This window comes from Eptesicus fuscus, chromosome 10 (assembly GCF_027574615.1).
Source record: "Eptesicus fuscus isolate TK198812 chromosome 10, DD_ASM_mEF_20220401, whole genome shotgun sequence".
In the NCBI taxonomy this organism is placed as follows: Eukaryota; Metazoa; Chordata; class Mammalia; order Chiroptera; family Vespertilionidae; genus Eptesicus; species Eptesicus fuscus.
In genome coordinates, this window is record NC_072482.1 from 3,658,814 (window position 1) to 3,671,754 (window position 12,941).

At 55.1% G+C, this 12,941-nt stretch overlaps 3 protein-coding genes across 9 annotated transcripts; all 3 read right to left on the reverse strand.

Annotated features, from left to right (window-relative positions):
* Window positions 1-81: 81 nt before the first annotated feature.
* On the reverse strand, window positions 82-3,319 carry ZBTB22 (zinc finger and BTB domain containing 22). Of its 2 annotated transcripts, none has more exons than XM_008160063.3 (2): window positions 3,247-3,319; window positions 82-2,595 (listed from the first exon to the last, which is right to left on the reverse strand). In XM_008160063.3, exon 2 carries the CDS (start codon window positions 2,517-2,519, stop codon window positions 630-632), a length of 1,890 nt encoding a protein of 629 aa, XP_008158285.2. In that variant the 5' UTR covers window positions 2,520-2,595; window positions 3,247-3,319; the 3' UTR covers window positions 82-629. The 2 variants fall into 2 exon arrangements, with proteins under 2 accessions (XP_008158285.2, XP_027992834.2); XM_028137033.2 differs by lacking the exon at window positions 3,247-3,319 and adding an exon at window positions 2,925-2,996.
* A 572-nt stretch (window positions 3,320-3,891) lies between these two features.
* Window positions 3,892-9,172, reverse strand: DAXX (death domain associated protein). Of its 6 annotated transcripts, none has more exons than XM_028137031.2 (8): window positions 9,076-9,172; window positions 7,945-8,200; window positions 6,964-7,795; window positions 6,625-6,839; window positions 5,309-5,522; window positions 4,705-5,179; window positions 4,337-4,559; window positions 3,892-4,131 (listed from the first exon to the last, which is right to left on the reverse strand). In XM_028137031.2, the coding sequence occupies exons 2-8, from the start codon at window positions 8,149-8,151 to the stop codon at window positions 4,072-4,074; spliced, it is 2,226 nt and encodes a 741-aa protein (XP_027992832.2). In that variant the 5' UTR covers window positions 8,152-8,200; window positions 9,076-9,172; the 3' UTR covers window positions 3,892-4,071. The 6 variants fall into 6 exon arrangements, with proteins under 6 accessions (XP_027992832.2, XP_054578351.1, XP_054578349.1 ...); XM_054722376.1 differs by having other exon boundaries at window positions 7,945-8,164; window positions 9,022-9,167; XM_054722374.1 differs by having other exon boundaries at window positions 9,022-9,167.
* A 3,016-nt stretch (window positions 9,173-12,188) lies between these two features.
* SMIM40 (small integral membrane protein 40) lies at window positions 12,189-12,431 on the reverse strand. Its single transcript, XM_054722594.1, has one exon. It carries the CDS (start codon window positions 12,429-12,431, stop codon window positions 12,189-12,191), a length of 243 nt encoding a protein of 80 aa, XP_054578569.1.
* Window positions 12,432-12,941: the final 510 nt, after the last annotated feature.

The window sequence follows — 12,941 nt, forward strand, 5'->3', positions numbered from 1 at the left end:
CACTCCGAGAGCCATTAATGCGCCTTCCCCTACCGGTGCCAGGTCCCCAGCAAACACATAGGGGTCGTGGGAAGCCAAGTGAACCGACCAATAAATATTTTAATCACCGTTTAAAAAAAATAAGATTTAAAATAAAAACCTTGTATTCGTACGACTTCCTCCGTCTCCACTCTTTCCCCAAAGAGAGTGAGGGGCCCCAAGGAAAGGGAGGGATTAGGGTAGATTTAAGGAGCACATCCTTGGGGGAGGGGTCTAGGACAAGGATGGGGCTCCAAGGCCTGGTCCCCACAACACAGACTTAAGATAAAGACTACCACCACCTGACCCTTGACCCTGGGACTCCAGGATGCTCAACAGGCGCCCTCTCCCTCCCCCCACCCTGTGCGCCCTATTCTGGAGCCGGGCTTCAGTGCACCCTGAGGGAAAAGAAGGGCTTAATTTCCGGATACTTTGAGGGGGAGGGGCTGAGGAGTGGAATGGGGTGGTGATGGCGCCACGTGGTTCCCCTGCAGAATATATACAAGTCCGGAAGATAAGGAAGACAGTGACAGCAGTGGGAGAGCACCTGGGGCCACAGCGCCCTTCTGCTCCGTGTCCTCTGACCTGAAAGCTACCCCCATAGCCCTCCTTTAGTTTGCTCCCCCACCGCCACTGAAGCCCATCTCGGCTTTGTGAACTCCTGGCGGGGACCAGGCCCCACGGCCCAACGGGGGCGTGGCCCCACTCCCCTCGTCGATGTTGCCTGCGCCCACCCCAGGGGACTCTCTCTTGGGTGGCAAGGCTGGCCCTGTGGGTCCCGGTGCAGCCCCACCCCCACCCAGGCGGTGCCGGCGCTCACAATGGCCTCGGTGGCGCATGAAGCTGTCCCGCCACATGAACTTCTTGGCGCAGACGCTGCACTCATAGGGCTTGAGGCCTGTGTGTGTCTTCATGTGCTCGGTCAGGTGATGCTTCATCTTGAACTTTTTGTTGCACACGGGGCAGTCAAAGGGCCGCAGGTTGAGGTGCATGTTCACGTGACGATCTCGCATGCTCTTGTGGGAGAAGGCCTTTCCGCAGTGGCACAGAAAGATCTTATTCCCGTCCCCACTGGCTGTCCCTCCAGGGGTCCCACCAGCGCCACCCGGGACACCCAGGCTCCCTGCGGATGTGGCCCTCAGAGTCACAGCCCCGTGTTCAGCTTGGTTCCCTGGCGGATGGGCTGGAGCCTGTGAGGAGGAGGAAGGCGATGGGAAGACTAGGATCTGGTTGCCCTGCACGTCTACAGGAAGCAGAGGCCGTGATGGGAGGGAGGGGCCATAGGAGGAAGGGGCGGGCCTCCCTGAATCGTCAAGCTCTGCCCCAGGACCCCCACCCTCATAGGGGCCGAAGTCATTGGAGGACTCACAGAAATTGACCTGCTCCTCCCCCTGGCCTGGAGGCTCAGTCAGAGTCCGAACATCACTTATGCTAAGGGTGGCCTCGGGGCCTCCCCCAGCTGAAACCCCGGACCCTCCCCCTGGCTCCTCCTCTTCATCATCCTCACAGGTCAAAACCAGGTCTTCCTCCTCCTCCTCCTCTTCCAGATCTTGGTCTTGGGAAACCAGGGGCGCTGATGCTGGGCAGTTTCCACCCCGCTTTACATATATCCAATGCTTCTGTGGCATGATGCTGGGGGGCACATAGGTAGGCCGTCGGAGCCCCGCCCCAGGAACCATCGAACCCCTTCCGTCCCCACCATCATCGCACAGCTCATCTGCCTCCAGCAGCAGCTTCCCAGAGGTAGCGCTCCCACTGCCAACCACAGGGACCGGGAATACAGGGCCACCGCCTCGGCGCTCCCCGCTGCCCGCTGCCGAAGCTGCAAACACCTCTTGGGAGGAAGATGAGAAATCAGTTGACTCTCTGGGGCTGAAGTAGTTGCTGCTGCTGGGGGATTGGTTCTCACTGGCCCGACTGGAGGTGTGGGAGCGCACAGAGCCCATGGTGGCAGAGGCCACAGTGGCCCCACTCCCTGATGGGACCCCAGCACCAGGGACAGTGACTGAGGTGGCTGCAGCAGTGGTGATGGTGGTGGTGGCAGAGGCCCGGCCTTCGCGAAGGAGTTCAGTGCATTTATCCACAATGTGCCACATTTGGAGCACAGAACCCACTGTGAGGAAGTTGACAATGTCAGCAGCGGCCATGCTGAGGCGACCAGTGTAAGCTGAAGCCAGGACAGTCTCGAAGGCGCCTGGGTCCATGACGCTCGGCAGTGAGATGGAGGTCATGCCCTTGAGGAGGACCTGGTCGTGGAAGTAAGGGGAGGAGGCAGCCAGGACAGCACGATGAGCTCTGAACTCGCGGCCCTGCACTCTGATGGACACATCACAGAGCTGGCCCTGTAGTCTCTGCTGATTGAGGGACTCCAGGAGGGCACTGGTTACCTCCGGGAAGGACACGTGTACCACTGCAGCTGCAGGCAGGGGCAGTGGGGGCGGGGCCAGCGACAGAGGCAGAGGGAGTGCTGCCCCACTTGGAGACAAAGGAGATGGCTCCATGGTGTGGAGGGTGGAGGGAGGTGGTACCCCCCCAGCCACAGGAACAAGGGAAGGAGGAGGGCGGCCGGGGGGGTCTCTGGAAAGAAAAAAAGAATGATAACACAATGAAACAGCCCTTTACACTTTAGAAATATGTTCACACTCATTATTTGAGTAACTCCCCACACAACACTGTGAAGTAAGGTATTCCTCTCAACCCCACTTGATAGGTGAGGAAACTGCGGCTAAGAAATACCAAGAGATTATTCAGGGCCTCAGCCATCAAGTGGCAGCGCCAGCAAACTCAGTTGTCCTGACTCCAATTCAGTGCTTTCCTTGGAGGTTAGAGAAATAGGTACTCCATGGGAATGGGGTACCTCCCCTTGGAATTTCCCATTTGCCAGAGAGCCTGTTTCCAAAATTTACCTTTTTGATGTTTTGCACCCTTTTCTTGGGAGGGGGCAGGTCTGCTCCGTTACTGAAAACCACTCTCTCTGCAGTTCCCTTAGGCAATGCTCCAGGCTCTTCCGAGGGTCACGCCCCTTTGCCCCCCCCCACGTCAAGACCCGCCCCCAAGCACATTCGGTCCCGCCCCCTTCAAGGCCCACCCCTGTGGCCTTTTCGGCCCCGCCCATTGCCTACCCCCCGCCCACGCCGGGCCCCGCCCCCCTCTGCTCCGCCCCAAGAGTTACTTTGATCTCCTCTCCCACCCGGAAGGCGCCCCTAAACCCCGCGCGTCTCCGCTTACCGGGCCGCGCGCCCCGGGGCCCCCCCGCCCCTCACTCGGCCGCCAGAGCCACAGCTTGGGCCCCTCCCGCCGCCATCTTGCGCCGACTCCCTCCGCCCTCCGCCTCTGCTCCGCCTCCTGCCCGTCCGGCTTTAAAGGCACAGGCGGGCACCCAGCCCTTGTCGCTGGGCAATATTTGGCCGACTCAGTCACTTCTCCTTTAAACACAGTTACTTCATTACGTCTTAAAGGTACCAGGTCACTTCAGCCGCTGAGGACTCAGGACTTTGTTTGGCCGAAGCACTCATTCTCCTTTAATTCTGTAAGCCTGCCTCTTCCCTTGGAGCTGTGGCCATTAGCGGGTTTTCGGGATCTAAACGCCCTATTATCCCTGAAGCCCCGCCCCCTTCCTCCGGGCCTGGATTGGCCATGTAACCTTGAGTGGGCCCCTGATTGGCCTTTTTACTCCTACCGCTCGAAGTGGGAAAGTAAAGAGCTCAAGCACATTTTTCCAGGTGAAACTCCAGCAGAGCGGGGCTAACGGTAGGCTAGCAAGGACAGATCCAAGGCTACCCCGGGGCTGGGGCCGGGGCCAGGGCCGGCAAACTCTGAGCTAGATAAGAGCTGGTGCCAATTGGTGAGAGCAGAAGGACAAAGACAAGGATGCAGTAAGAAAAGAACTTTATTGTTTATTGTAAAACAAGAATTTTTTTTTTTTTTGGTTTTGGTTTTTTTTTTAAAGAAACACCACCAAAAGGGGATTAGCTCAGTCTATCCCTTCCTCAGTCAACGGCTTCCAAATCCTATCCTCAAACATTCTGGAGTCAGGGAGCGGTGGGGAAGCAGTTAATCAGAGTCTGAGAGCACGATGATCTCCTCTGGGTCGCACTGTGTGGCCACACTCATCTGCAATTGAGTGAGACACAAGAGTCAGAGAGGTCTGGAATATAGGGGGAGGAGAAACATAGGGAAGGACTTATTAAAGATTAAAAACTGGGTTAGGAAAAAGGAAGACAGAGGATGTGGTGAGTGCAATATTCAGATGGTGCACCTGAAAGTGAACAGACACTGAAAGAGAATGAAGTCAGGAAAAACAGCCTAGCCCTCTTACCTTGTAAGTGCTAGGCTGGGAGGGTTGTAACTGGGGGGTTAGGGACAACTGGGCTGGAGATGGGCTACAGAGGGAGCTGGTCACCAGGCCATGGCTGGGAGAGTCCACTCTTGTTGAGGAATCAGCAACTGGTGCCATGGAAGCCAAAGGGGAAGGTGGGCGGGGCAGGGTACATATCTTCTTCCCAGTCTTCTCATGTACTTCCCTTTGCCCTTCCACATAGCTAGGGACAGAAACATAAGTGTAGGCAGTCTGGGACTGGAGGGAGAGTGTCAGTCTTCCCCAGCAGACTCAGTTCCTCAATACTCCTCTTAGAAAGTCCCCTGCAATCCCTCCTTCGATCCCCTCTTCTTCCTCCTGGTTGTTACCTGTTTCCTAAAGGCCCTGCTCCTGTTTGCCTCTCCTTCCGAAGTTTCTTGCAGGGGGGACTAGAATCTCCCCAGGCATGAGGAGAGACACCTCCATTGAAGGAAGTGGAGGTGACCATGGCTGCTCCATTCTCCACAACAGTGGTGAGGGGGTCCTCTGATTGCTTCCTGGAAGAGGAAATGTCCCCCTCCTCAGGGGAAGGGGTGGTATCCACAGTCAAGGCTTCAATCTCGAGCTCAAAGACCTGAGACACAGGGCTCTCTTTCTCCTGGGGCAACTCCTCCTGATAGTCTTCACTGCTTCCTGCATCTGCACTGGAGAGTGCCAGGGGCTCTTCTGGCAGCGAAGGTGGTAACACTGTGAGTCCTCTGTTTTGCTGCTCCCCGGAAGACCTGCTGATCCCTTTGCTAGGTTCCAGGTCCTTTTCAGTGGAGATCTGTGGTGGGCCCATGGGGCTCTGGTCTCCATCCTTATCTGGAAAAAAGAAAAGAGGGGAGGGGTAGCATGAGAACTAGGGAAAGAACACTGCCAAGAAGGGTCTCAAACAGGTGGTTCATGCCCAACACAAGGAATTGACACGTGAAAAGACTTTCCTTGACATACCTGCTTCTTCCTCCTCCTCCTGACCTTCCATTATTGGTTCCAGATCCCCCTCTTCTTCAGAATCTGTAGTCTCCTCTTCTTCTTCCTCCTCCTCTTCTTCTTCCGCCTCCTCTTCCTCTTCCTCCTCCTCTTCCTCACTTTCCTCATCTTCTTCATCATCTGTCTCAGCCTTAGAAGAGGTAGGGTGTTCCTGGGATGCCATTCCACTAGGGCCCTGGGGGACAAAGGAGTTTCTCTAAGAAATCCCTTCCCTGACCAGTGTGTCTCAGTGGTTAGAATGTCCAGCCGACTCATTAAAGGGTCACAGGTTCGATTCCTGGTTAAGGGCACCAAGGGCACATACCTACTCTCCCCTTCCCCCTTCCGTTCTCCCAGCAGGGGCGTGAGGTAGGCAACCAGTGGATATGTCTCTCACATCACTTTCTCTCTCTCCCCCTCCCTCCCTCTCCTCTACTCTCTGAAGAGCAATGGAAAAAATATCCTCGCCCTAGCTGGTTTGGCTCAATGGATAGAGCGTTGGCCTTCGGACTGAAGGATCCCAGGTTCAATTCCAGCCAGGGGCACATGCCTGGGTTGCGGGCTCAATCCCCAGAGGGGGGCGTGCAGGAGGCAACCGATCAATGATTCTCTCTCATCATTGATGTTTCTATCTCTCTCTCCCTCTCCCTTCCTCTCTAAAATCAATAAAATATATATATTTTTTAAAAATAGCCCTAACTGGTTTGCTCAGTGGATAGAGCATTGGCCTTCAGACTGAATGGTCCCAGATTCGATTCCAGTCAAGGGCATGTACTTTGGTTGCAGGCACATCCCCAGTGGGAGGTGTGCAGGAGGCAGCTGATCGATGTTTCTCTCTCATCAATGTTTCTAACTCTCTATCCCTCTCCCTTCCTCTCTGTAAAAAAATCAATAAAATATATTAAAAAAAAGAAAATATCCTCAGCCCAGCCAGTGTGGCTCAGTAACTGAACATCAACCTATGAACCAGGAGATCAGGGTTTGACTCCCAGTCAGGGCACATGCCCGGGTTGGGGGCTTGATCCCCAGTAGGGGGCGTGCAGGAGGCAGCTGATCAATGTTTCTCTCTCATCATTGATGTTTTTATCTCTCTCTCCCTCTCCCTTCCTCTCTGAAATCAATAAAAATATCTTTAAAAAAATCCTCAGATGAGAACTAACAACAACAAAGAAATCCCTTGCCCCAGAGGGTCTGGGTCTGTGTTCCTTCTGCAAACTCCCCCATCAGTCACCCTAGACTCCTGCTGGCCAGTGCAGGGGAAGAACAAGGTTTCTCTAAAGGGTGTACCCCTTCCACACCTCACCAGAATCCAAGGAGGCTTTGGGGGGATCTGGAGAATGGGAAGAGGTGGTTTGGGGGAGCCGGGCTTTTCTCTTCTGTCTTTCGCCCTCCTCACTCTTGTCTTGCATCATCGCATATTTGGAGATGACTTCATCCAGTCGGCTCATAGCCAAGCTCCGGTTCTCCCTAAGGCGCCGGGCCAGGGCAGGGTCTGACAGAGCAGGGTCAATGCCTGTGTGGGAAGATAAAAAGTCAGAGCATTCAGCCCAAACCCAATAGAAGGGACTAGAGAGATGCCCCCTCTACCACACATCTGATATCTAAGGGTAATTGATGGGCATCTCACTAATCCCTACCTGGCCTATAATCATCGGTGAGGTGACAGCCAAAGTTGTAGATGAGATCAAGGTGGCGTCGCTCCTGTAATCTGACGCCCACATCTCGAAAGGCATCTTGAGCCATGAGCTGGACCTGCTGTCGGGGGAGGCCAAGGCTGTGCCGAGCAGCTGCCTTCTCCACGGCCCGCAGCACATCTCCATAGTCAGGGAAGGTATCAGGCCCTGGCTTGTTGATGAGCCGCTCGATGCGCCTGTTAACCTCCGGGTAGCGGGTGCCACGGTAGGGAATGCGCTGCTCTATGACTCGGCCTGTCAGTGAAGAGCAGTCTTTCAGCTCACACAGCCGCCCAAAGAGACGGATCAGCTTCCGCTTCAACCTTGCCTCCTGCATGTATGTGGAATCTGGATCATCCAATTCTTTGAGATCCAACTCCTTTTCCTGCAGCCGTCGAATCTCTGCCACATAGAGTGCTAACAGTTGCTCCAAGCGCTGGATCTGCCGCCGGGAACCACGGGTCCTTGGGGCCTCAGAGCCGGTGGTCTCGGCATTTGTGGGGTCTGAGGAGGCGTCTGCAGGAGGGTTACTCCCAGAGGGCTCACTAGAGGTGGTGGCAGCAGGGGCTATGTTCAGTTTTTTCTTGGCCGAGTGAGCCTTGAGAACAGTGCAGAGCTCATTAATGTACACATAGAGCTTAGCCGGTCGGCTCCGGGCCCGAGACAGGACCCGAGAGAGGATGTTGCAGAACTCCGCTGAGGCCAGAAACAGAGAGTGGGCACGCTGCTGCCGTTTACAGAGGAACGGGACCACATCAGGATGGTCCACTGTCTGCGCCTTACACAGTTCAAGGAACTGGAGGGTTCAGGGGAAGAAGGGAGGGGACAGGGACAAGGGAGGGGTTGAGAGAAAGACGGCAGGTAGGGTTAGTGGGGAAGAAAGGACAGGAGAGCCAGGCGGCCACCCCTCTCCCCAGGATACGAGTCTTCTCCCCCAAAGCTCACCTCTTCAAAAAGCTTCTCATTCTCCAACTTGTAGCATTTCTTGCCGCCAGAACTACTGTTCCCTCCAGCCCCATGGGGCAAAGAGGAGGCAGGGGCTTCTGGGGGGGGTGAGGCCGGATTGGGGGGTGGGTGGGAGGGCCCTGGCTGCACAGCTGCTTCGTCTTCATCATCATCATCCAGCACGATGATGCTGTTATCGGTGGCCATGGAGGATCAAATCCTCAGGAGGGAGGAAGTGTGGGGAATTTTGTAATTCCTGCTGGAAGGGGACGGGGCCTTAGAAAGAGCCTCCCCCAGCAGAGCCCCATCCCTTCATCTCACACATTTCCCCATCTTCTTGGGTTTCAGTAACGCCCAACATGTCCTCACTGCCTCTCCTCAGCAATGATTAGCACTATGTTTTGGGGCCCTGTGGTAGGGAGCCCCAATGCATCTGAAACCTCAAGTCCTCACCCCCAGCTCCGCCCCTCATATCACATCCGGTCTTTCAGTTGCGTTTCCCCAGTATTTCTCTTAGTTGCCAAGTTGATTTTTCCTCGCAACCCCTGGGCCACTTCCTGCACTGCGCTCCCGGTTTCACCGACGTCCTCTGGCACAGATACGAAAGCTGCCCCCCTGTCAGCACCGCCTCACGTGTTTCCCCGCCTCTGCTCTCAAGCATGTCAAATTCACACCTTCACCCCATCCTGAAAGATCACCCCAACTCAGACTCTCTGAATCAAAGAAGATTCCCTCCCAACAACACATTCCCCTTTCTGAATTATCTCCATATTCCACCCCTGATGGGTCTCAAACCCGGGAGTCAGGTTGGTCGTATCTCACCTCAAGTCCCCTCCCTCTCACCCCACCCTAATCTTCCCCATTCTCTCTGCGACGGGTAACCGACTGTGAGCCCCTCACTGGGTTGTCCCGATTCCTCTCGGATCCCAACCCTAGGTCTGGCTCCTTCCCCCAGATGAGCTTCCCGCCAAGCCCCCTCCCCCAGTTCAGCCCCCGCCCGCCCTACTCCCCTTCAGGGATAGGAGGGAGAGTACCACCGCTTGCCCCACAGACTTAGCGCCCGGGACTCCCCAGTACCTCTCCCTCGACAGTACCGCTCCCGCCTTCGACCCCGCACCGGCCGGCCCGCACCTCAGAAACGGCCTCTCAGGGCGACCCTCAGCGCGGATATCAGAAGCTCGCATGGTTCCTTCCCCCTCCCACCGCAGGCCCTATTCTGGACCGGAAGTCGCAGTTTCCCCCTACTGGCACCCGAGCGCGGCCATATTGTCGTACGGAACCCAGTGGCCGGAAGTGACGGTAGCCGACCCCCGAACGCCTCCAGTGTCGCCAGCACAGTGTGAGGCTTGCCTTCCGCTTGACCTTAGGGGCGGGCTTATTGCCGACGCGCGTCCCTCAGCAACTGGGGGCCGCCATTTTGTCGTACGGCTTTGACTCGTCCCGACTCCAGAGCGCCGCCAGCGGAGCTCTCTTCTACCAGCGCCTCTGAGACTCGGCCAATCGGAAACTTCCTGCGGCGGACCAACCGCCAGCGAGTCGCGTGCCGGAAGGGCGGAGCCACCTTTCCAAGTAGGGGCGGGGCGGCGGGACGGGGCAGCTAGGGAATTGGGCCCCCCAAGGCTGCGCCAGGTGCACCGGAGGCGGGGGTCTCCGAGGAGGGAAATAGGCCTTTTCCCTCCGAGGGGCTGTTGTCGAGCCCGCCCGGGCTGCTTTCCTCCCTGCCAGGTGCCTGCTCCCACGGGTGCATCGACGGCGCCTACCCTCCCCGTCCACGGGCTGCGCTCCCCCCCCCCCCCCGCTACCTCTACGACTCCCAATCCTGAAAGCAACGCACGTGCACACAACCGTCACAACAGCGCGTTGCTGTTATTACTATTGAGTTGCTTTCCAAGCTCCACCACAGGACGAAAGAGCAGCCGAGTCAGTGGGACGGAGGTGTTCCTCCGCGCGTTTCTGGAGGGGTCTCTCAGGCGCGGGCGGTGAGGACCGGCCGCCGCGCGTGGCGCAGGAGCTCCGGGGCCTGGGCCTGGCGACCCGGGCGGCGCTCTGAGGAGGATCTGGGCGAACTGCCGCCGGAGGCCGTGGACGAAAGGAGCCTCGGAAAGGACCTCGGGTCTCCGGCCTCGTCTCCTTTCCCTCGGAGAGCTGAGAACAGAACGAAGAGAGAAGCCAACTTGGATGCCCGCCTCACCGCATCCACCGCGCCCACTTTTAGGGAGGCTGCCGGGACTCGGGGGCAAGGTCGGGTCCAAAGGTGAGGGAGTCCTGGGGCGACCGGAAAGGCTGGCGCGGCCCGGCGCTGCGTGCCCGCCGCCAGCACTCCGGGAGCAGAGTTCCCACCGCTCCGAACCTCGGCCCGCCCTGCCATTGGAGAACACACGCCCTCCTTCCAGGCAGCGGAGCCTGCCGGCTTCGAATTGAGGGAAAGGAGCTCTCTCCAAACAGCTCGAGGACTTGGGAGACGGAAGGAATTTAATTTTCAGATCCTCAACTTTCCCCAAATTAGTCTTCCTGAGTAAATGCCTGCAGTAGAGGCTCTTTTCCTTCCTTTCCCCTTTTACAATAGACTTTCTCCCTCTTAAAAAAAGTGCCGTTCTCAACCATGAAATCGCTTGGAGATAATCTTACCTTGTCTTAAATAAACAGATATGTAGGCACCATACACACCACCGCATCTACTCATTAAAAATGTATTTTAAAATTTTTAACAATGAAAAAAAATTTTAACAATGATAAAATTGTGTACAATCTTCATTCTATTTGATCAGTTCTGCTGTCATTACAGTTGTAATAGTAACCCTGAAGAAATTTTTTTTTAACTAGAATTTTGGTCACAAGAAAGAAAAATATTTTTCATCAGAGACTTTCAAGTATAAAAGCATAAAATTGTCTCTGGAGAAGTGGAATGGTAGTAGGAGTTCAAGGAGAAAAAGAAGAAAAATAATGATTTCCAATTGTAAAGAGCATACTTTTTTTTTTAAGTCATATGCTTTTTTGTTTTATTGATTTCAGAGAGGAAGGGAGAGGGAGAGAGAGAGAGAGAAACATCAGTGATGAGAGAGAATCATTGATTGGCGGCCTCCTGCACACTCCACACTGGGGATCAAGCCCACAACATGTGTCCTCACTGGGAGTCAAACCTGGGACCCTTCAGTCTGCAGCCCAATGCTCTATCCACTGAGCCAAACCAGCTAGGGCCTTATGTATTTTTAATAATGTTTCAATTCTGATATTTCAATTCCTCTGGACATTCAAAAGGATGATTTAATTGTCTTATTTAAAAACTAGAGGCCCGGTGCACAAAATTCATGCACGGAGGGAGGGTGGGGGGGGGAAATCCCTCAGCCCCGCCTGCACCCTCTCGGGATCCCTATGGGATCGGGCCTAAAACGGCAGTCGGACATCCCTCTCGCAATCCAGGACCACTGGCTCCTAACCACTCGCCTGCCTGATCACCCCTAACTGCCTCTGCCTGCCTGCCTGATCGCCCGTAACTGTTCACCTGCCAGCCTGATCACTCTTAACTGCCTCTGCCTCAGCCCCCGCACCCGGGACCCAGGCTTTCCTCCTCTGGCCGGCCGAAGGCATCCAGGACCCCGGGTGACTTTGCCTGGACCCTGGCTTTGTCAGGAAGGACGTACAGAATACGTCAGGTATATCTGGTCTAATTAGCATATTACCCTTTTATTAATATAGATGTGAATATTTTCTTTTTGTTGTTAATCCTCACCGGAGGATATTTTCCCCCCATTGATTTTTTAAGTGAGAGTGGAAAGGAGGGAGGGAGGGAGGGAGGGAGGGAGGGAGGGAGGGAGGGAGACAGAAAGAGAGAAACATCGATGTGAGAGAGACACATCGATTGGTTGCATCCCGCACATGTTCCATCCTGCAACCCAGGTATGTGCCCTTGACCAGAATGGAACCAGAGACCCTCAGTCTGAGGGCCAATGCTCTAACCACTGAGCAAAAATAGCTAGGGCTAAAATGTGAGTATTTTCAATATGCCAGGAATTACATCCTTGAAATAATTTCAATTAATGATGAAAAAATTTAGATGCTTACTTAAAAATATGTGAAAAGTACAAACTTCTAAAAAATTGTTTCCTGGAGTATAGGTGCAGAAATTTTAGACAGCTGCTCTAAACTATCCAAGTGTCCCCTCCACAGTTCCCAACAGTCCCACCTCCCCCCATCTTCCCTCTCACCTCCTTGCCAGGGTAAGAGGATGTTTATAGAAAAGGTGGTCACAATTCCAGCTCTTCCTCCTTCTGAGGTGTTCCCAGAAGCCATTCCCCAAATGTTGCCCATGGCAGCGGCCACAGGAGCTTATAAAGAGCCTCCAGCATCAGTAGTGTCAGAAAGAGGGCCAGAAATATAAAGAAGGCCTTGTCCAAGGCCTGACGTAGGGGACCCCTGGGAGGAGAAGGTCCCTGGGCAAAAGCCAGGAACACATCCTCTTCGCCCACATAACCCTCCTCCTCTGCCATCCCAACCTACAGCCTGACAGCTGGCTGGATCAGGAGGCTGGGATGGACGCCTTGCTCAGCAAGGCCAGGATTAAGGGGCGTGGTGGCTCCAGGTCCTGCACCTGCCTGGCTTGACCTTAATTCCAGAGAGAGAGAGAGAGAGAGAGAGAGAGAGAGAGAGAACTGGGGACAGTGAAACAGGGAAGGGCTTAGGGTAGAAGAACAGAAGAAGCAGCAGGAGAGCCGGCGGGGCTGCTCTGGCTCACTGGGAAGTCAGAGAAAGGGGGCCTTGGATACACGTTCTAGGATGAGCTGCTCTGCCCATTGCTCCCCTGGTTGCAAGTCCCTTGGGAACCCTTAGAGTTTAGAAGATGCTCGTCTGTGGGGGAAGAAGAAGGGGAGGGGAAGGAGCAGGCATGCTCCTGGGGGGAGAGCACACCTGGGTGGGACTCCCTCTCTTTTAAAAAAATGTGTTTTTATTGATTTTTAGAGAGCGAGAGCAAGGGAGAGGGAGAGAGAGAGAGAAACATC

What these genes read in the sequence shown, in the direction of transcription:
- DAXX (XM_028137031.2), bottom strand. Translation starts at nt 8,151, where the DNA reads ATGGCCACCGATAACAGCATCATCGTGCTGGATGATGATGATGAAGAC. An exon ending in ATGAGAAGCTTTTTGAAGAG is followed by an intron (nt 7,796 to 7,944) that starts GTGAGCTTTGGG and finishes TGAACCCTCCAG; the next exon opens with TTCCTTGAACTGTGTAAGGC. An exon ending in GCAGGGCCTTTAGGAAACAG is followed by an intron (nt 4,560 to 4,704) that starts GTAACAACCAGG and finishes TTCTGTCCCTAG; the next exon opens with CTATGTGGAAGGGCAAAGGG.
- ZBTB22 (XM_008160063.3), bottom strand. Translation starts at nt 2,519, where the DNA reads ATGGAGCCATCTCCTTTGTCTCCAAGTGGGGCAGCACTCCCTCTGCCT.
- SMIM40 (XM_054722594.1), bottom strand. Translation starts at nt 12,431, where the DNA reads ATGGCAGAGGAGGAGGGTTATGTGGGCGAAGAGGATGTGTTCCTGGCT.